The sequence below is a fragment of the Myxine glutinosa genome, chromosome 6 (assembly GCF_964187855.1).
Source record: "Myxine glutinosa chromosome 6, kmMyxGlut1.1, whole genome shotgun sequence".
Classification (NCBI taxonomy): Eukaryota; Metazoa; Chordata; class Myxini; order Myxiniformes; family Myxinidae; genus Myxine; species Myxine glutinosa.
The window spans coordinates 62689263-62711036 of NC_136266.1; the positions used below are offsets into that span (position 1 = coordinate 62689263).

The 21774-nt window shown below is 44.8% G+C and overlaps 1 protein-coding gene across 3 annotated transcripts in view; it reads left to right on the forward strand.

Moving 5' to 3' along the window:
* The window catches only part of LOC137429871 (spermatogenesis-associated serine-rich protein 2), an 86099-nt gene that overhangs the window by 45257 nt on the left and 19068 nt on the right, over nucleotides 1-21774 (forward strand). For all 3 annotated transcript variants that reach the window (XM_078779934.1, XM_078779935.1, XM_078779936.1), the window contains 2 exons: nucleotides 1080-1218; nucleotides 8125-8183. In XM_078779934.1, the coding sequence (XP_078636060.1) occupies nucleotides 1080-1218; nucleotides 8125-8183 (198 nt within the window). The remainder of the gene's footprint in view (nucleotides 1-1079; nucleotides 1219-8124; nucleotides 8184-21774) is intronic.

Below are 21774 nucleotides of genomic sequence, written 5' to 3' on the forward strand. Positions count from 1 at the left end.
ATCTGAATCTTCACCCAAATTGAATTGATTTGTCCTTGTCACACACCGAATCTGTCCACCAGGTTTCGTCTGAATCCATCCATAACGTTTTGAGATTTTGTGCTATATTTTGGTTTTAGCACGATCACACAATGGTGAAGAATCACTTTAAAAATTATCTGATCCGTATCCGGGTTCGTATCTCCACCAAAATTGAATGAATTCTTTGTTTTGACATACACAACCTGCCCACCAAGTTTCGTCCGAATATGTCCACAACGTTTTGAGATATCGTGCTATGTATATTGTTTTTGTCCTTATCTCATATATCAAAATTATATCCCTTATCAACATATATATATATATATATATATATATATATATATATATATATATATATATATATATATATATATATATACATACACGTATATATATATATATATATTTATTTTTTTTGTCCTCTCTCAATGGTGAAGAATCGCTTAAAAATTCTCAGATCCAGATCCGGAGCCGGATCTTCACCAAAATCTATTAATAATTTTGTCCATGTCACATACCCAACCTCTCCACCAAATTTCGTCTGAATCCATCCACAATTTTTTGACATATCCTGTTTACAGACAGGCAGACAGGGGTGAAAACATAACCTCCATCCATCTTTGGTGGCAGAGGTAAAAAGTATTTCTGCAGAAGAATCTTGTTCAATTAATTTTAAATATATAATAAAACTTTTTTTGGGTTGTCAGGAGGGAGAGGCAGAAGGAATGCAGTACAAGGAGATGTATAAAAACAAGATACTATATTAAAACTGAAGTGGTAGTGGAATCTATAAGATTCATCCAGCGATGTGTTTATGGATGTTAAAATTTATCAAAACACCATGGAACATCTATCTTCAAGTTGTTTTATAGGAATTGGAGATTTAAAATAGCACCTGATTGAAATTTAACACTTGTGGTTTCATCTGCAACACAATCTGAAATGTTTGTTCCACCAAACACCTGCTGGCTGGGTGATTGCTTTGCTCTGTTGCAAAGAAACTGAGAATTTGCACTTGATTCTGCGTTCAATCTCTGACCTCTTTGTTGCACTTCCAGCTGGAGTCAGCATTGACAAATCTGTTAAGGATCTTCAGCGCTGCGCCGCCTCGCTGTCTCGCTACCGCCGACTCATCAAGGACGAGATTGATGGCTCCATCAAGAGGATTAAAACGACTTTTGCTGATGTGCAGCAGAGGTAAAAGGTCAACGTTGGAATGATGACAAAATGTTGCACAGCTTCTGGGAATTTGCACCTACTGTACCAATTTGCGACCCAATGATGGCCCATAATAAATCATTTGCTATTGGTGAACCATTATCGTTTAAGTCGACCAAGCTCAGTAATCGGTATTTGTTGTAATATTTGTGGCTTCCAGGTTAGTATGGCTGGAAGATTATTGTTCTTGCTGGGGTTTGTTATTTTAAGTTTTAACTATTATTATTCCTATTATTAGCTCACCTGGAACTATTATTAGCTTGTCAGTCGGTCTGTCAACACTGGCAACTTCTTCTCCAAGACTGCTCATGGGATTGTGAGCAAACTTGGCTAAAATGGTATTTGGTATGTTGCAACTCAAGTTTGTTCACGGCATTAAATAAATTGGGGTCTAAGGGCATCTACTGGCAGTCAAAGTGGGTCCAGGTTTGACCCCCCCCCCCCCCCCCAAAAAATAGGCATTTGCTTTTTTTTTTTTTCTTTTTTTTTTTGTTGTATACAAGATCGAGGCTCGTGAAAGAGCGAAGACGTGAAAGAGCGAAGACGAAGACTACACACACAATTCTAATGAAACTTGAACACAACATTCCATCCCTCACTCATGATGTACCACAACGTTTGTTCACGGCATTAAAAAAATTGGGGTCTAATGCGGTCTACGGGGGTATTTGCTTTCTTTTCAGAAACTATACATCCAATTTCTATGAAACTTGACCACAAGGGTGGTGTACAGAAGCGTTTCAAAAAAACAAACAATAAATACAAGGCACAGGGAGGTGAAAGTCAGTACAAATATTGAAGCAAAATGCCAAATAAAGTAAATGGAAACGTAAGAGAATGGTGAAACAGCGGTGTGTATCATTACCGAGCAGATTGTAGTGTGCTCGCCAAGCGGCTTAAGCACTCAAGCAAGCCCTCCAATGAAATGGTTGATGAGGAACGGCTGGCTTGCCAAGGAATAGAAAGCTGATTACTTCTGGTTTAAAAGTCCGAAAATGTTCGGCAGATCCGACCCGCCAATCCCCACTTCTTTAAAACTTTTAAATAGACGCAATCTGGGTCCGTCATATAAAGGGAATTTTAAAAACAGATGGTTGAAATCTTTGGATTTCCTACAAGTATCACAGGTCCCAGGTCAGTAGAGTGACACACTATCCTATGGAGGTATGAATTAAGATGACAGAGCAGAAGGAGGCATGATAGCCTTGCTTAAATAAATAAATACACTTAGTTGTAAGAATCGCTAATGTTACGTTTTTCAGATTTCACTCCAGATTTTGATACTTATTTAGTCTACAGGATCCTATGCTCAAATCCGAATTAGATTGTGTTTCCAAGGCAAGGCATGTTTGAATAGGCTGAAACAAAATGGCAGCTGAAGAACCCAATTATGTGACAAAGGGCTGACCAAGATGGTGCACCACCATTTTGCTAATGCTTATTGTGTTTTTTTTTGTGAAGATACCCCCTAAATTATCTTCCAAAAGGGTGTTAAAAAACATCAGCGCTGATCAGCGCATGATTTACACCATTGGTATTTGCACCGATCAGAGGCTGGTTCATGGTACGTAAGTAAAAATGAACTTTTATTTTGGATAGAAAATAAAATGAAATTCTAACACAAGGACTGTGATGCCAGAACGTTTGAAATGATGCAATTTAAACTCAACGTCTATCTTCGTAAGACAATACAGAATACCATATCTTCCTTCGAGCTTAATCTCCGAGCAGTTAAGGGTGTAGACTGTAGTACTGGTGAAAAATTGAGAAAACTACATAGGTACCTTTGAGAGGCCTTTACACAAAAACAAAGTCAAGTTAATATCTAATTTTCAGTTTTTCTTGAAAGATATAATCTTGGCTTTAACTCAGACCAGTTTCAACGCTTCTTTGTCATATTACATGCATATAATTTGCATAAATTAGACCGTCAATAAAAAACAAGGAAAAACAAAGAACACATTTCTACTTCTATCTTCTATGTCACCTATCATTCTTTTCACACAAAACTTGGTACATGTATTATACATGTGTTATTCTACTACCTGATGAGAGGATTTTGTGAAATTATGTCAAATGTTCACTAATTAGCTAATTATGCCAATTACCAGATAAAACTTGGTTGTCCTTCAATAAATCCACAATGGCTACGCCTATAAACAAAAGCCTTCATCATTTTAAAGGAAGTGATATTCTGAATATCCTGTCCGAATTTCAACCCAAAAGAATGATGCATTTCCAAAGTTATAACAAATTTCATGCAAAATATTATATTGAATTGAATTGAAATTTGAATTTTTCAATAATTAGGGGTAATTCTATGACCTCTAATAGCATGATTCTTGTTTATAAGACTATAAGGAAACTGTTCAGCTAAAAAAAAAAAAAAATCAAAAAAAAAAATCACCTGTTCACCAGTACTTCACCCTTAAAACGGAAACTTTCCGGGATAACGACGTGCTTTGATAGGGGGGGCCGCTAGACACATTTGTTGGTACGTACTATTTAGAATGTTAGTCTATAAAGTATTACAGTACCATTACAATGTGAGCACGTCTAAAACGTTTGCAATACAGTACAGGTATGTACAGTACTGTATTACAACTTGTACAATCTATATAAATAAAACACAGTTTGTGTGTGTGTGTGTGTGTGTGTGTGTGTGTGTGTATGTGTGTGTGTGTGTGTGTGTGTGTGTGTGTGTGTGTGTGTTACCGATAGACTCCTAAACGGAGAGGCTCACGTGCTTGATATTTGGCATAGACATGGCCATTGAGCCTGGGAAGGGCATGGCCTACCTAAAAATATTTGACGAGATCCATATTTTTTATTCATATTTACCTCAGCGCATTTCAGCGAGGAACATTATACACAGAATCTCAGCCAGTGCCAGAGCAGCGCGCTGATTCGCTCAGAGCGATCACGTGATGTTCCATCCTCACCGCCAGACCACTGAACGGAAAATATATAGAATGACCATTGCCATTCACACCACATAGGTGGAGATGCAGCTACCGGGCGCCATCTTGGTTGGCACTCGATGCTGGGCGATGGTGATTTCCATCACGCGTTTGCATGTAATTCAGAGCGAAAAGCGATTGCGTTTTTTCACCTTTTGTGCGATCGTGTTTTGTGTCGATTTTTGTTGATTTTGTGCGATATGAATTAAACGTCTTTGAAACAGCTGTGAAACGTCTTTCTACAACCCTTCCTTAACTGATTGGAGCAGTTTATTGCCGCACAAAATGACATTTTAAGTTGTCTGGCTTTTAAAATCTGGGACACGTTCAAAACAAACGAGATCCACGAAGCGAGTTGGTCGAGTCGTGCTAACCAAGATAGCGACACGGCGGCTACACTTTTCACGGAGTATGAGCGTTCTATATATTTTCAATTCAGTGCGCCAGACTTGCTCACGTACTTGATTTGTGGCATAGACATGGCCATTGGGCCTTCACGGTGTAATTTGTGCGAGGCTTTTGTCCGAGTGAGCTTGAGTCGAGAGGGCGAATGTACGGGTTGGGAATGTACGGGTCTCCCTTCCCCCGCCCGGCAACGCCGGTACTGTCGGACTTCACAGGATCGGTGAGTCTCCAAAAGCCGCTTTGTGCTGTTGTTGTGAAGATGCAGGACGATGTCGTGATTGTTGGGCTGCTCTCCTCCCATGAGAACTGCAACGTCATTGTTGACTGGCCCTCCCCTTCCTCCCCTCCCCTTCCCCCTCTCCCTCCCCTTCCCCCTCCCCCTCCCCCTCCATCCTCCCCTCCCCCTCCCCTCCCCCCTACCCTTCCCCCCTACCCTTCCCCCTCCCCTTCCCCCCTCCCCTTCCCCCTCCCCTTCCCCCCTCCCCTCCTCCCCCTCCCCCTCCCCCCCACCCCTCCCCCTCCCCTCGCCTCCCCCTCCCTTTTCCCCCTACCCCTTCCCCTTCCCCCTTCCCCTTACCCCCTTCCCCTCCCCCTCCCCCCTCCCCCGCTCTCCTCCCCTCCCCCCCGTTCCCCTCCCCTCCCTTCCCCCTCCTCTCCCCCACCCGGAAATGCCGGGTACTTCTGCTAGTACAGAATATATAAATAATGAAAAGTGTGTGAATTTACATAAATCTGATACATTTTATGGGGGTTAAGAAACCTAACCCTCTCTATTAACATGAATTCTTATGAGATCAATTGATCCATTTAACGTCGTCGTGTTTTCAAGAACGTACCCACGACGTTAACTGAGGACCAAATGTACAACATTTGTAAATCATTAGCAGAACAACAAATTTCTTTAAAAAAGCAAAGAATCAAGTAATAAAAACATTTTAAAATCTGCAAAAGGATGTAGAGAGGTTACTCCAAAAAGTATGGATACTATGTACGGATGATCCCAAAAAATGATCGTGTGAAACCATTCCTAAATCTTTCTTTGATAATGGTTGTGCCGAGAAAATACCGTGTGTGTGTGTGTGTGTGTGTGTGTGTGTGTGTGTGTGTGTGTGTGTGTGTGTGTGTGTGTGTGTGTGTGTTTGATATATATTTTATATTTTCTTGGGACAACCATTAATCAAAGAAAGAAAGATGTAGGGATGGTTTCACAGGATACTTTCTTGTGATCATCCGTACATTGTTTCCATACTCTTTGGAGTAACATCCGACATCATTTTGCATTAAAAAAGTTTTTATTACTTGTATAATTAAATAATCACTCACACTTCCCGATCAAAAATACTGTGAATATACGAAGCACAGGGCCACCAATGTAGAAGCATGTCACAATCGATGATGAACTGCGTAGATGCAGGGTCTGCAAATGTCGGAACCACGAATGTCAGGGTCCTACACGTGTGTGTGTGTGTGTGTGTGTGTGTGTATGTGTGTGTGTGTGTGTGTGTGTGTGTGTGTGTGTGTGTGTGTGTGTGTGTGTGTGTGTGTGTGTGTGTGTGTGTGTGTGTGTGTGTGTGTTGCATTCAGAAAGTATTCAGACCCCTTCACTTTTTTCACATTTTGTTATGTTGCAGCCTTATGCTGAAATCGTTTAAATTCATTTTTTCCCTCATCAATCTACACTCAATACCCCATAATGACAAAGAGAAAACAGGATTTTAGAAAGTTTTGCAAATTTATTAAAAAGAAAAAACTAAAATATCACATTTACATAAGTATTCAGACCCTTTGCTATGACACTTGAAATTTAGCTCAGGTGCCTCCCATTTCTCTTGATGATCTTTGACATGTTTCTACACCTTGTTTGGAGTCCACCTGTGGTAAATTCAATTGATTGGACATGATTTGGAAAGGCACACACCTGTCTATGTAAGGTCTCACAGCTGACAATGCATATCAGAGCAAAAACCAAGCCATGAGGTCGAAGGAACTGCCTGCAGAGCTCAGAGACAGGATTGTGTCGAGGCACAGATCTGGGGAAGCCTACAAAACATTTCTGCTGCATTGAAGGTTCCCAAGAGCACAGTGGCCTCCATAATTCTTAAATGGAAGAAGTTTGGAACAACCAGGACTCTTCCTAGAGCTGGCCGCCCGGCTAAACTGAGCAATCGGGGGAGAAGGGCCTTGGTAATAGAGGTGACCAAGAACCCGATGGTCACTCTGGCTGAGCTCCAGAGATCCTGTGTGGAGATGGGAGAAACTTTCAGAAGGACAACCATCACTGCAACACCCCACCGATCTGGGCTTTATGGCAGAGTGGCCAGACGGAAGCCTCTCCTCAGTGAAAGACACATGAAAGCCCGCTTGGAGTTTGCAAAAAAGCAGCTAAAGGACTCTCAGACTGTGAGAAACAAGATTCTGTGGGCTTATATGTATTGGACTCCACATTGCAGAGTACAGTTGACTTCCTAAAAATTATCGCATTTGACAGAAAATGGCCGATCTGTAACACAATAGTAGCAAAAGAAAAGTTAATGGAATCCAACCAAAATGTATGCGGTGATGGCTACTTTTGTACTGAGTATCAATCTTGCAAATTTCACTTGATGGCCTAAGCCTAAGGGCACATTTTCCTTTGGGTTTTCAAATTCCAATCTAGTGCATATCGTTCAATGAACCGGATTGGTCGAAAGGCCTGGTAACTGACTATCTTGGGTTTATTCAAATTTTCAAAGATCTTCAGAACCGCTAAACCGATCGATACAAAATTTCACATGTATTATCGACGGATTAGGCACTTCAAGAAGAGAAACATCTCTGTAAAATAAAATGGTCATCATGCACCAATCAAAAAAGCTTATTTTTCAACATCTCGGAAGTTTATGGATTCTGATGGAGAAAACTGGTTTGTACAGGTTATAGGTGATAGCGATTATGGTTTTAACATTTGTGACCATACGCAGTGAATTCTTCCTTTATAACCAAGATGGTGACCATACACGGTGTCCTTAGCAACCAAGACACCAATGCCTATTTGAACAAGAAAATGAGCTTACTTGTGCGGGTTTCAAAATTGCTAAAAATGAAGGTGTCTCGGATCCTTCTTTCAACTCTAAGTGTTATTACTTGGAAGCCTTGGTAATATTACTAACATTTGTGGTTGTGATTTAAATTGATCTATTTGACAAGCTGGACATTTGTACAGACTGTTGTGATTATGTTAGCTTCATCGCATCATGTTCAGTCGAGGGAACCGTGGAAGGTATCAGAACTTCATGTTTGTTTCGCCATTTTGTGACCCAATATAAATACATGCGATTTAAAGAACTTTTAATAACATTTAGGATATTTTTTGCATGAGTTCACATGAACATCTCTGCTCACCTGCTCCAACCAAATACTTTTAAACCCCTAGATAAAATAATTTCATTGAGTAATTCATGCTGGAATAAGATATATGAAAGAATTGAGTGGTGTTCTTGCACTGTTATGACTAATATGGCTTGTGCTCCTGTTGTCCCAGCTTGATGGATAGAGAGGTGAATCTGATGACCGAGATGGATAAAGTGAAGGAAGAAACAGGTAAGCCATCCTGGTCTTTCATGGAATTATTTCTCATTCCCACAATATCTGCAACACAATGGGAGAAAGTGGGATTGGAGGGGGGAAGTTTAGAGGATGAAGCTCTTTCACTGCTTCCACAGCTGTTTTCACAGTGTCCTAGTTGCTTGCTCCTGGGGTGTCCTCAATGAACTTTTTTCTTTTTATGTACCATTGCTGGATAGATCAAGTTGCATTTATCATTACAATCTGATCTGAATGATGGAAAACTCACCAATGTTGGGGCCACTGGAACAATTGTAAACGAAGAAGGCAGTTTACAAGGCAAGGTGGTGAACTCTCACAGACAATTTTAATTCAATGGTGCTTGGCCAAATGCCTCTCACTTTGGTGAAGGATACTTGTGAGATCTTTAATTACGATAAGGAAGTGAGTGAAAACATGGACCAGCCTGCTGAGAAAACGTGCATCAATATCATTGGGACAAAATAGAAAAACCTTCAGTTTCTATAACTCCTCCTGCTGCTGCACAAGTTGCACATTAAAATAACAATCGGCAAATATGACGAAATACATTATAATCTGCAGGTTGCATTCATTTTGAAACATTGACTTTTGAACAGGTCACACCATGGGGAATGGGGAAGAGGGGGGAAATGAGGGGGAGGGGTGGGTGTGGGAGAGGTGGGAGCTTGTGGTGGAGGGGGTTGATGGGGTGTGGAGGGGAAATGGGAATTTGGAAAGGAATTGCATGATGGTGAGGTGAGTAGACATTTCAGCCGCATGCACAAAAATCTATTTTAAAATGCATGAAGAAGATCACGAGAATGGCACTCGGTAGAGCACATACACTAGGCTGAACAGTTTGTTTTGTATCCCACTGATAGGCCGGATCTGGATTCGGACCTGAACCAAAATTTAATCAGCTTGTTCTTGTCACCTACCCAACTCGCCCACAAAGTTTTGTCATAATACATCCGCAACCTTTTGAAATAATCATTAAATCATCATGCTATGTATCATTTTTGACTCCATTTCTCAATGATGGAGAATCACTTAAACAATTCTTGGGTCCGGATCTGGATCTTCACCTAAATCTAATCAATTTGTCCTTGTCACACAGCTAGCCTGGTGTTGGCTTAGCGTTTAGGGTGCTGGCTTGGGATCCTAGGATCCTGGGTTTGAATCCCGGTCGATCGCTGAATTAACGCCAGGGGGGTTGACTCAGCCTGTCATCCTTCCGAGGTCGGCAAATTGAGTACCAGTTCACTGGTAATTCCCTGTGTGTCGCAAGAGGCGACTAACAGGGTTGGCGGCAGGAAGGGCATCCGGCCGTAAAACATTGCTTCAAAAAAGGGGACGACGGTGCCTGAAAAAAGGCCAAGTCCTGCTCTGCAGGGAAAAATGGCCTCTAAAGGTGGTTCCTTGTCACACAGCTAACCTGTCCACTAAATTTATCCGAATCCGTTCATAACTTTTTGAGATATCCTGTTCACAGACAAACAGACAGACAGGGGTGAAAACATAACCTCCCATCCACCTTTGGTGGCAGAAGTAATGAAAGTACAACATTCATCTTATCTGCATTTCATTGATTAGAAGAACCATTCCCCATGGAAGTGGCAGGAAGGGTCATGTTATTCACCTCTGTGGGGGTATATAGATTACAGCAGATCTAGGCTCAGGCTCTTTGGTGTGTGGTGGATGTAATAGGCATAGATTGCCTCACAGATGTCGGCATTCCTCCAAATTTCTTTCAGTTAGTGTTAAACGGCAGTAGTGACTTTTAAAAGGTAATGATACGTGTTTGTGATTTGTTATGTTTTTTTTACTTCTGGTAGGCTTGCTCCTACAACACGATAAGCTATTTATTCATGTTAAAACGGTGTTTGTCTGAGGAAGAACCCTTTGGGGAGGGTGGATATTATTAGTATTAATATTGTTTTGTAATAACATTAATATTATCATCAATGTTGTTATTACTTTTGTTATTAAAATCCACCTTGGAAAAATACCATGATAAGCTATCGTAATACAGATATACACCTCAACATGCAACCCCCTTGGTGGGGTAAACCCCCTTGGGTAGGGGAACAAATTAAGTCGCCACAACCTCTAATGTGTGACCGTTAGTCTTTCTGTCAAGTTTGTTTGCGATTGGATAAGTAATGGCCGAATGTATGGTGGTCAGCAAACAGACAGACAGACAGACAGACAAGTTGCATATCTCAGTATGATTGATTGAACATTTGCATTGCTGATGGTAATTAAATCTGTCTTTTTTCATATGAATGAATCATACCTTGCTCATTTTATTCCTATTTTGTTGTACTTATTACCCATAATAAGATGCAAGTTGCTTTGATGTGCTGTCATTGATGGTAACAGTTGATGTTGAAATGTACTTTATGTTGCAGTTGTTTTCAAATGAAAGCAAACACTTTTTAAGAACAAATGTTCCAACTGGAGGAATGTGCAGAATCTGCATTGCCCAGGGCAATGCAGCAAGTAATAGCATGTATTCCCAGTGAATAGTAATCATTCCAAAACTTCAATCGTTCTAGCAAGGCTGAATTATTTTACTCCTCTTATAGGGGAAAAGAAGAATTAATGAAATAAACAAGTATTACTACATTTGCTCATTGTCAATTTATTTGATTCACTTCCTCTTATGAAAGGAAATGCATCATTAACCTAAAATCATCTTGGGATCAAGGAAGTCTCATTAGATAGACCCTTATCATGTGTGCTGACACTGGTATGCAGCCATGCTCACTCACATAACCAGGGTCGTCTTCTTAACTGGCTGCAAGATTTCCTTCATGACTGTATTCACATCATTACCCTTGAAGAGATTTTATTTTTTGTGCACTCCATGCTGGTGGCACTTTAAGTTAGCGTCCTGCTACAATGACATTGAGGAGCAACATGACATGATAGAAGAAAAGTGGAAGATAATAAGAAAAAGTTCAATGGATGCACAGCGCATGAACGGCACTCGGTCGAGCGCATGCCTCCGTTCGGCTGAACACTACGTTTTGTATCCCACTGATGGGCCGGATCTGGATCCGGGCCTGAGCCAAAATCTAATCGGCTTGTTCTTGTCACATACCCAAACTCATCCACCAAGTTTAATCATAAACCGTTCATAACTTTTTGAGATATTGTGCTATACAGTACAGTAAAACCCCAACATTCGCAGGGGATTATGGTCTTGAAAACCGCTGCAAATCGTGAATCAGCGAATGTCAGGGCTTTCAATGGGAACAAGCGTTACGCCTTGGTCCCCCGTCGGTGAAGTGATGCGAGTTGACAAAGTGGAAGACGCAAGGCGGCCATCTTGGATTTTGACGTGGCGACCCAATTTTCAATAGCGTTCTCCCTTATGCGTAGATACACCCACACACCAGATTAGAAGTTAGTAGTTCGTTTATTTTTCAAGATATTTCGCTCACCAGGTTCAGACATATATATGCTTATATGGTGGTGGCAATCTTGGATTTTGACGTCGGTTGCACCCACACACCAAATTAGAATTCGGTCCTTCGCTTACGCACGCACGCACGCACGGACGCAAGCATGCACGGACGGACGGACGGACGCACACACGGACGGAGGGGAAACCCATAACCCCCCTTTCGCTCCGTGGTGCGACGGGGGACAAAAAGGGGGATATGCTAGTTTAAGGAGGCTTGTGATTCATAAGGGAAAATTAAAAAAAAAAGTTTAAGAACATTAATGCACATAATTACAGTTTCATTAAAAATGCTTTCAAACAAAAACAAGTGAATCCTCTTGGATTGCGCTGAGGTTCGGGCTTGGAATTTCTAGGAGGAAGTATAATTTGTATGCAATGAAAGTACATGTATTATATGGGATCGAGTAAGATCGAGTAAGCTTCACCAGTGCGCGTGCGCGAATTTACGTCACGTCGGCAGCGAGAAGGCGTTCCCCAACACGAACCAATCAGGAACTGCCACGCCCACTTATATGATCTCCGAATTCCTGTGACAGGAATTAGCGTTACACTGGCTGGAAGTCAATCGCTAAAGGCGCTTCCTCAGCGCCAATCACCAGTGCGCGTGCGCGAATTTACGTCACGTCGGCAGCGAGAAGGCGTTCCCCAACACGAACCAATCAGGAACTGCCACGCCCACTTATATGATCTCCGAATTCCTGTGACAGGAATTAGCGTTACACTGGCTGGAAGTCAATCGCTAAAGGCGCTTCCTCAGCGCCAATAATATGAAATAGATAAAGCCTAGAAACGAACGAAGAACAGGAGAAAACTAAATAACTGAAAAATATGTACAGAAATCCAAACATGGTGGAGTTGAGAGTCAGATCATGTTGTTCATAATTTTGTTGTCATTTTGAATTGCTGTTGGTTCTTTGTCTCACATATACATCCATAACCTTTTGAGATCACTAATCTATAGAACAAACTCTTCGTTCGTTAAAAATTCATACACTGCAAAATGGTGCAGTCGATAGCCAGTAACAGTCGGCCTCTCGGGTACTGTAACTCTGAAAGTTTCCGTAGAAAACGAAATAACTGAAAAATATGTACAGAAATATTTTTTAAAATTTAAATGATGCAACTGTGTCAACACTATATACAGGGTGAGTCAGAAGTAGCGCCCGATTTCTGTTTATATGTTGGAACCCATCTGTGGATCGGTCCCATCGGCCGATGGGTCTGACCCATCTGTGGATGCACGATAAATGACAATGCAGACCCATCGGCCGATGGGTCTGCGCCATCTGCGGATGTGTTGTTCACCTTGAAGGAATGTGTTGACAGAATGGTGCTCTTCAATCAGGTACACAGTCATTGGAATTACATGTGGTAGGAATTTAACAGAGATGATTTTTAAATGTTTAACAGATTAAACCACATGTCACGGACTGCTTTATAAACATTTATGACATCAATTGCTTATTTTTAGGTTCAAATAAACATACTCATCCACCATTGATGCATAGGAAACACAGATGGGTTCACCTTCAAGGTGAACAACACATCCGCAGATGGCGCAGACCCATCGGCCGATGGGTCTGCATTGTCATTTCTCGTGCATCCACAGATGGGTCACACCCATCGGCCGATGGGACCGATCCACAGATGGGTTCCAACATATATATATATATATATATATATATTTCTGTCAGTTGATTGTTTGTTTGCCATTTGTATTACAGTGTACAAGAAGGTAGAAATAAATGAATGACATGTTTATCTAACCATTTATTCAGGGGAAAATTATTACGGAAGTGTAAGTGGATCCCGAAAAGTGGATCGGCTGCCGCGGTCCGATCGAGTGGCTGGCACGCTCCCCAGACCTTACACCTCCAGATTTCTTTCTTTGGGGGCTCATGAAAGACCTTGTTTATCGTGAAAAGCCTCGTACCATTCAGGAATTGAAGGCTCAAATCACTGCAAAGTTTGAGGAAATTGATATCGAACTCTGCAAGCGTGTGCCACTCTGTGCCTGCTCGGCTGCAATTGTGCATCGATCACGATGGAGGGCACTTTGAAAATTGCAAGCAAAACAGCTTGGTACACTTCCGTAATAATTTTCCCCCGAATAAATGGTTAGATAAACATGTCATTCATTTATTTCTACCTGCTTGTACACTGTAATACAAATGGCAAACAAACAATCAACTGACAGAAATAAATATATATATATATATATATATATATATATATATATATTGTTACGGTCCGCGGATAAGGATGTTGTTTGCCGAGCGAAGGCACCGCGACCTAACAGTTTCCCCGACTAAACCCGATTCACCCAAACGTTGGCCGTATCGCGCCACAGATATTCAATGTGGAAAAGACTAAGACGACGAATGCAAAGAGGAAGAAGAAGAAGACGTACAGAAGAGTAACGGGATTTATTATTTACACACACATAAGCAAAAAGAGCAGTCACGATTATTTACAGGTGACATGAAAACGCAGGTGACACAGTGAAAATTACTAGCTTATACAGACTTAGTTACCTACCCAGGACAGAACAAACAAAACAAACTCATGTACGCAAATGGATGGAAGGGTAGGAATCGTTTGGAGGGATGAGCAGGTGGGATCACAGGGCACAGCGAGCGGGTCCACTCCGGGCGGGAAGCGGGGAGCCGGCAGCTCCTTGTATTCGGCTTTACAGCGCACGCCGGCAGCTCCTTGTATTCGGCTTTACAGCGCACGCCGGCAGCTCCTTGTATTCGGCTTTACAGCGCACGCCGGCAGGGTCACTCGGCTGGTTGAAACGGGGCTGGTTGAAGCGGCTCTTTGTCAAAGGCTTTTCGTATCTCGCACACAACAACGGTGCAACTCTCAACTCTCTTGGACCTCACAACCCAGCTCTCTCTTGGACCCTGTTTGCGACTCTCGTGTAAAAGCTCCTCTCCTTTCTCAGCTCATCTGCGATCTGTTGGGGAATGTCCCGCAGCGGGTTATATAGGCCCCGCCCCTCAACCTTCGCGAACCTCCTTGATCTTTCTCTCCAAGTCCAACCCCTTGTTCGTGGTTGGTTGAGTGGGGCTGACTCACTCCTCCCCTCTCTGACGAGGTGGGGACCCGCCTTTCTTCCCCAACCCTGCCTCGTGGTCAATGGCGGCTTTGGAGGGGATGTAATTGGCAATCGAGGCTTGGCAATGACGAAAGGGGAAATGGAGGTTTTGGGAATGGGAATGAAGGGAATCTATCTCTTCCACTTGGTGCAGTGGAGTGTCATTCTAATGGAAGACAAGGCCTTACTCTAAAACACATAATAAGATATAAGCTACTGAACAAGGGTTTTATCGTGTCCTTCAATGTGGTGTTTCATGGAATTAACTACCGGGATGCCCTTTTTACCTTTACACAACTCCGGAGGCAGGAGGGGCCATAATCAACAATGTTACACAACAATCTACCACAATACAATACACACAATCAAAAAAATGCAATCCTCATATCCGCAACACTGCACCCTCCTCCTCTTAGGCACGTCCCGGGCCTATAACTTTAATTTAGTGTGACACGTAGGTGTAGTTCCCTCTACTTTTAACCTGACCCTGAGTGCTACAGTTTTAAAACATAAATAAATATGTCCCGCTGCTCCATTGCACCCTGCCTAACAGACTCACGCCCACAGTTAACCGAATTGCGGAATGGTTTTCAAACTACACACTGACGGTGGGGAGCATTATTTACAATTGACGCTACTTTATTTACAAAACGCAACCCAGGACCTGTGATTGTTCTTTCTGGGGGGGGGGGGGGGAGACAGTCTGCTCTGCATCAATGCACCATGAAAGCACCTATAACGCACCAACACACCCTCAAGCACCAATCGGTGCACAGTCATCATTGTTCACTGAATAAAATAAATCGACAACCCCTAACCCTGCAGGTGGTCTCTTGCTCTTCGGCTCCCTCTGCTGGCTATTATTATTTCTTCCAGTTGTTGTCTTTTCCTTCATTTTCATACTGGCGGCCTATTTGTATTAAAGCGAAATGCACCCAACGTGTCCATTTTTATTTATTTTATTTATGGCCCACAGGGCCGACTAGTGTGGTTCACCTGTGGGGCATCGGTGCCCTGTGGCCAAGGTCCGCCAGCAAGATTTCGGGCCTTCATGGCCGGTTCCAGCAGAGGGGCCATGCCCCAACCCATGGGGTCCATAAGTGGTGCTCGGCCACAGACATGTGGTCCATAATGTGGTGCATCGATGCAGACAGCTGGTTCTGGGAGTTCCGGGCACACAATGGCCGACTCACGCACGCTCCCCTCGGCGCCCAATGGCGCACAGGTCATGTGGGAGACAAAAGGGGGAAGACAGATGAGCGAGGGGTAAGGTCACAAGGGTACACATCAATAAGGCAATGCAAGGTGAAATGCGTACGGAGGGCGAAGTGAGAAAGCTCGTCCCTACCGTATGTCACCCCCCTGTCACCTACACTACCCTTGCCCTTACCCCATATGTACAAAAATCTACACATTTACAAATTCGTCGCTACAGTCACGTCTCCCCATATCTCTTCTATTCCAAATTCGTCACCACAATCCCTCTAACCAAAATTTACCATCACTCAATTCATCATCAATCCTCATAAGGAGGAAGAGATGGAACATCAAGCACAATGTCACACCCACGTCATGATGCGTCTCACAATCCAAACATTTGCATCATAAAAATAAATAAACATGGCATGGTGTGGAGGTACGTCAACTCAGGTGAGTGGATGCAGATGTTGCGAGGAGACTTCAATCCTAACTATCCTCTAAATGACTTTAACACACTTTACACTACCCGGGGTCTCTCCCTGCCATTCCATTGGCCAACTTACACTATGGGTTCTAAAAACCAATTCCCATTGACCAAACTGTGGTGCTTCTCAATTTGGGGTCTCACTCCCCTGATTCATCTCCCAGTGCCCTTGCACAATTTCTGGGCTGTGACATGTAGCTCTCCCAGCAGGTCTACCCACCTGCACACCTCCACCACTGCAGTTGCCACCCGAGCTTACCTAGCTCCTCACCCTAACCTATCTAACTGGGGAAGGCCCCTCCTGGCTCTGTCACCCCTTGGTGCCCTCTGGCACTGGGCTACCCGGGTCCGTCCTCCGGATCCTCGGGCCCCATCCACAACTACCGGCCCCCAGAGCCCACCTGCGGCCTCACCTGGCCGACATCCTCACAGTGGTGGAGTGCCCAAACCAACTACACACACTAACAGGCTACACGCCCAGCCATTTCCACAACACTAATGCACACATCCAAATACCATTCTTCCACCAAGCACCACAGATGCCAATATCCAACCACAATTTACCTATACCCTCTACCTAACACTTACACTACCCGCCCCGGGTATTCGTGATGGGGGTCCACTCTTCCCCCATTCACTCCTTCGCACCATCCACTCCACTCCATTGTTTCCACCATACTCACTCCACGACCATCCATTCCAATACTCCATCTATTCCACACTCCATGTATTCCACACTCCATATATTCCATACACCTGTTGTTGCACACCTGTGCAATCTCACCTGGTGCCACCTGCACCCTCCTCCTCTTCCTGGACCAGTTGGTCAACACAACACACATCACCATCACCATCACTCAAACACTGCTCCATCCACCTGTTCAGTTGCACACCTGTGCAATCTCACCTGTTCCTTACACACTTTTCACAATACACTTTTATACACCTCCAACACTCACACGGCATCATCTAAACTACCTGTTGCCCTGCTAACTTTGTGCTCCCTGTCTTCCCTTTAAACTAAGCACATACCACGTCATTATCATCCACTCTAATCTACCTGCGTCCCCACTACAGGTATCAGTCACTAACTAACCTTAACGTTACCTAAGGTCATCTCTCTAGATCCCTACACATGATATATCCTAACCCTCCCGGGCTAGTTTTCACTGCCAAACCCCATAAATCTAGTGCTCCTTTGCCCCCATTGTGAGGGATGACAGAGTTGCCATCCCACCACATCGGGGACGTCCCACTATCAATTTTGCTTACCAAATTCCAACCAATCAAAAATTTTCCAATTACTGCCAATTCTATTCACTATTCAAAATTTCGTATCAAATCACTATCACTATCACCATCATCACAGTCCACTCACTAATGCCTCTCGGTGCGCCAATTCACTTCCACAGCCCGGCTTCGTAAAGCCGAGCAATGAATGCGGGTTGTTTGGTGCCGGCGGCTGGATACGTCCGGCACTCGGTGCAGGGAAGGACGCTTACCCGGGCCGAGATCCCACGCACCACCTCGGCACGGAGCCATCCAATGTCCCGATCTCGCCCTTCCGGAATGCCTCAACAAAAAGGGGTCGCCATGAGGACCCTTCCTATCGGGCTGCCCGTTCCGCCTAGCGGAGCACGGACGCGACCGTTCCAAACGCGGCCCAGCATGGATCTCGTACGGCGGTCCTTTCGAACCCGCCGTGGTTCGGATCCCCGCTGGTCCTCGCGGCACGCGAAGCTGCTCGGCGCGCACCGAGGGCCCGATTCGGCTAAATGTCGTTCTAACCGCTAACCCGGTTACCGTCGATGCCTCACCTGCATGCTTACACGCATACGCTACCCCTTTCACCCTCACTGAGCTCGATGCTCCAACGCCGCCCGTACACCCCGCATACTTCGTTATTGCACTCGTTCTTTCGCTCACAGACTTGGTCACACACCTGACCACCGAACACCTTGGCACACACTCGTCGTTCGCACACCTCACCAACACACCTCTTCGCGCCCCTCCTCGGTCACCTCCTCTGTGACAATCACAGGTGTGCTCTCACTCGCACACCCAACCACGTGCCTCACGACCAATTCCAGTGTGCATTCCCACACACGCTCTACCCTTCCAGGTGTGCATCCTTCCATTCCAGGTGTACATCCTCTCTCACCTGTCACAACCAACTCACGCTCCGTGTCACTCTCACTACTTTCACCACCACTCTTGACAGCGCACTCACCCTTACTCTCGACAGCGCACTCTTTCCTCATGCACCTGTCCGTTACACACCTTTCTCGCGCACACTCTTGGCACACTCTCCCGTTACTTCCTCCGTAACACTCACCACAGGCGTGCATCCTCCCTTACTCTTGACAGCGCACTCTTTCCCCATGCACCCGTCCGTTACACACCTTTCTCGCGCATCCTCTTGCGCACACTCTCCCGTTACATCCTCTGTAACACTCACTACAGGCATGCATTCTCCCTCACTCTTGACAGCGCACTCTTTCCCCATGCACCCGTCCGTTACACACCCTTCTCGCGCATCCTCTTGCGCACACTCTCCCGTTACATCCTCTGTAACACTCACCACAGGTGTGCATTCTCTCGTTACATCCTCTGTAACACTCCTCACTACGCGCTTCCATGTGCTCCCTCGCACACGCACTACTACCGACTCACTCTCGATAGCACACTCACTCCTCGGCGCGCACTTTTTCCTCACACACCCCAGAGTCGGACATTCTCGCACACCTCCTCCTTCGCACACCGTACCTGTCGCACACTTCACCAACGGCCTCTCACGAACACCCGGGTCCAAAGCAACCCCCAAGCCGACTGAAGCTCCCCTCACATCATATACATTTCTTCGTATATCGCCACTCACCTTGGCACCTCGTCTCCGCACCTCTTCTGCCACCTGCAAAATCTTTATTTGGTTAGTGAGCACACAATTATGAGTTGAGCACCGACCTTGTACATATTCCATCACCTCCTCCTGTATTTCTCTCTTAGTTTCTGTCCGTCTCTTCTTAATTTCACTCGCCTCTTCTTCCACTTCCTCTAATTTTTGCTTCTCCTCTTTTATTCCCCGGTGCGTCTCCTCAATTTCGTCCTCTAAGGCCACTTTAACCGTTTCTATGTGCGTCCTCACCTCTTGGTCCTTCGTCTCCATTACTTCTGTCACCTCTTCCAACTTCTTCGTCAACCCCTCATGTACCATCTGACATTCCTTCTGTGTCGCTATTAATTCGTTCTTAATGTCTTTTTGTGTCGCTTTTAACCCCCCCGATTATTGCAGTGTTCTTTTCCACTTGGTCCACTAGTTCCTTTTGTCCCACTGTCAGCTGTTCTACTCCCCTCATCAGACCCTCTATTCCCCCTTGTAACCTCGCCGTATTATTCCTCACTTCTTTCTCCATACGCTTTTCACCTCGCTTTACCTCCTCGCGTACCCCCGAGACCTCCTCACTTACACCTCGTCGTATCTCCTCTTTCATCTCCTCCCTCTCTTTTGTAGATGCTGCCCTCATCTGTCCCAATTCATCCCTCTGAGCATCCAATTTGGTTTCTACCCCGATTTTTACCTCCTCTATCTGCTTTCCCATTTGTTTAATTTCTCGGGCAGATTGCTCCCCATCTCCCGCAATTTGCCTTCCATCCTATTTTCTAACCCCATTAACCCATTTTTCACCCCCTCTATCTGATTCTCCTGGGCAGCCATTCTATTTTCCACCCACATTAACCCATTCTTTACCTCTTTTATCCCGTTGTCTAACCCCTCACCGGTACCCCTCGCTTCGTCCCTCATTACCCCCAATTGCTCACTCTGAGCCCTCGCTTCGCTCCTCATTACCCCCAATTGCTCATTCTGAGCCTCCATCCGGTTCCCCATTTCTCCCATTTTTCCCCTCAATTCATCCCTCATTCGCTCACTATCAGCCCTCATTCTGTTTTCCATTCGTTCCATACTGTCGTTTTTTTCCTGCATTTCCACCATGAATTGGGCCATGAAGGCTTGCATTTGGGCCGCGCTCATTGGTTCCGCGGCCGTGCCCCCTCAACCACGTGCGCGAGAGCGCCATTTTGTGCGCCTGATACCCCCACAACCACATCCTCCATATACATTTCCCCGAGGTCCTGGGTCGATTCTACCCCGTCTATCTGTATCTCTCCCACCGGCATCCCGTCGCCTTGACCAGCCATGGCGCGATTTCAAAATTCGGGTTTTTGTAAAACAAAAGCAAATTTCGGCTACTCCAAATTTTGACCAAATTTTTTTTTCTAGCTGTTTTTAAAATTTGGTTCGGGCCTCGTATCTCACTCCCCGACACCAATTGTTACTCCAATTGTACAATTGTGTCCAAAATTTGGGCTAAATGAATTTTTAGTCCCAGGTCCGAATCCGACACTCCTGACACCAATTGTTACGGTCTGCGGATAAGGATGTTGTTTGCCGAGCGAAGGCACCGCGACCTAACAGTTTCCCCGACTAAACCCGATTCACCCAAACGTTGGCCGTATCGCGCCACAGATATTCAATGTGGAAAAGACTAAGACGACGAATGCAAAGAGGAAGAAGAAGAAGACGTACAGAAGAGTAACGGGATTTATTATTTACACACACATAAGCAAAAAGAGCAGTCACGATTATTTACAGGTGACATGAAAACGCAGGTGACACAGTGAAAATTACTAGCTTATACAGACTTAGTTACCTACCCAGGACAGAACAAACAAAACAAACTCACGTACGCAAATGGATGGAAGGGTAGGAATCGTTTGGAGGGATGAGCAGGTGGGATCACAGGGCACAGCGAGCGGGTCCACTCCGGGCGGGAAGCGGGGAGCCGGCAGCTCCTTGTATTCGGCTTTACAGCGCACGCCGGCAGCTCCTTGTATTCGGCTTTACAGCGCACGCCGGCAGCTCCTTGTATTCGGCTTTACAGCGCACGCCGGCAGGGTCACTCGGCTGGTTGAAACGGGGCTGGTTGAAGCGGCTTTGTCAAAGGCTTTTCGTATCTCGCACGCAACAACGGTGCAACTCTCAACTCTCTTGGACCTCACAACCCAGCTCTCTCTTGGACCCTGTTTGCGATTCTCGTGTAAAAGCTCCTCTCCTTTCTCAGCTCATCTGCGATCTGTTGGGGAACGTCCCGCAGCGGGTTATATAGGCCCCGCCCCTCAACCTTCGCGAACCTCCTTGATCTTTCTCTCCAAGTCCAACCCCTTGTTCGTGGTTGGTTGAGTGGGGCTGACTCACTCCTCCCCTCTCTGACGAGGTGGGGACCCGCCTTTCTTCCCCAACCCTGCCTCGTGGTCAATGGCGGCTTTGGAGGGGATGTAATTGGCAATCGAG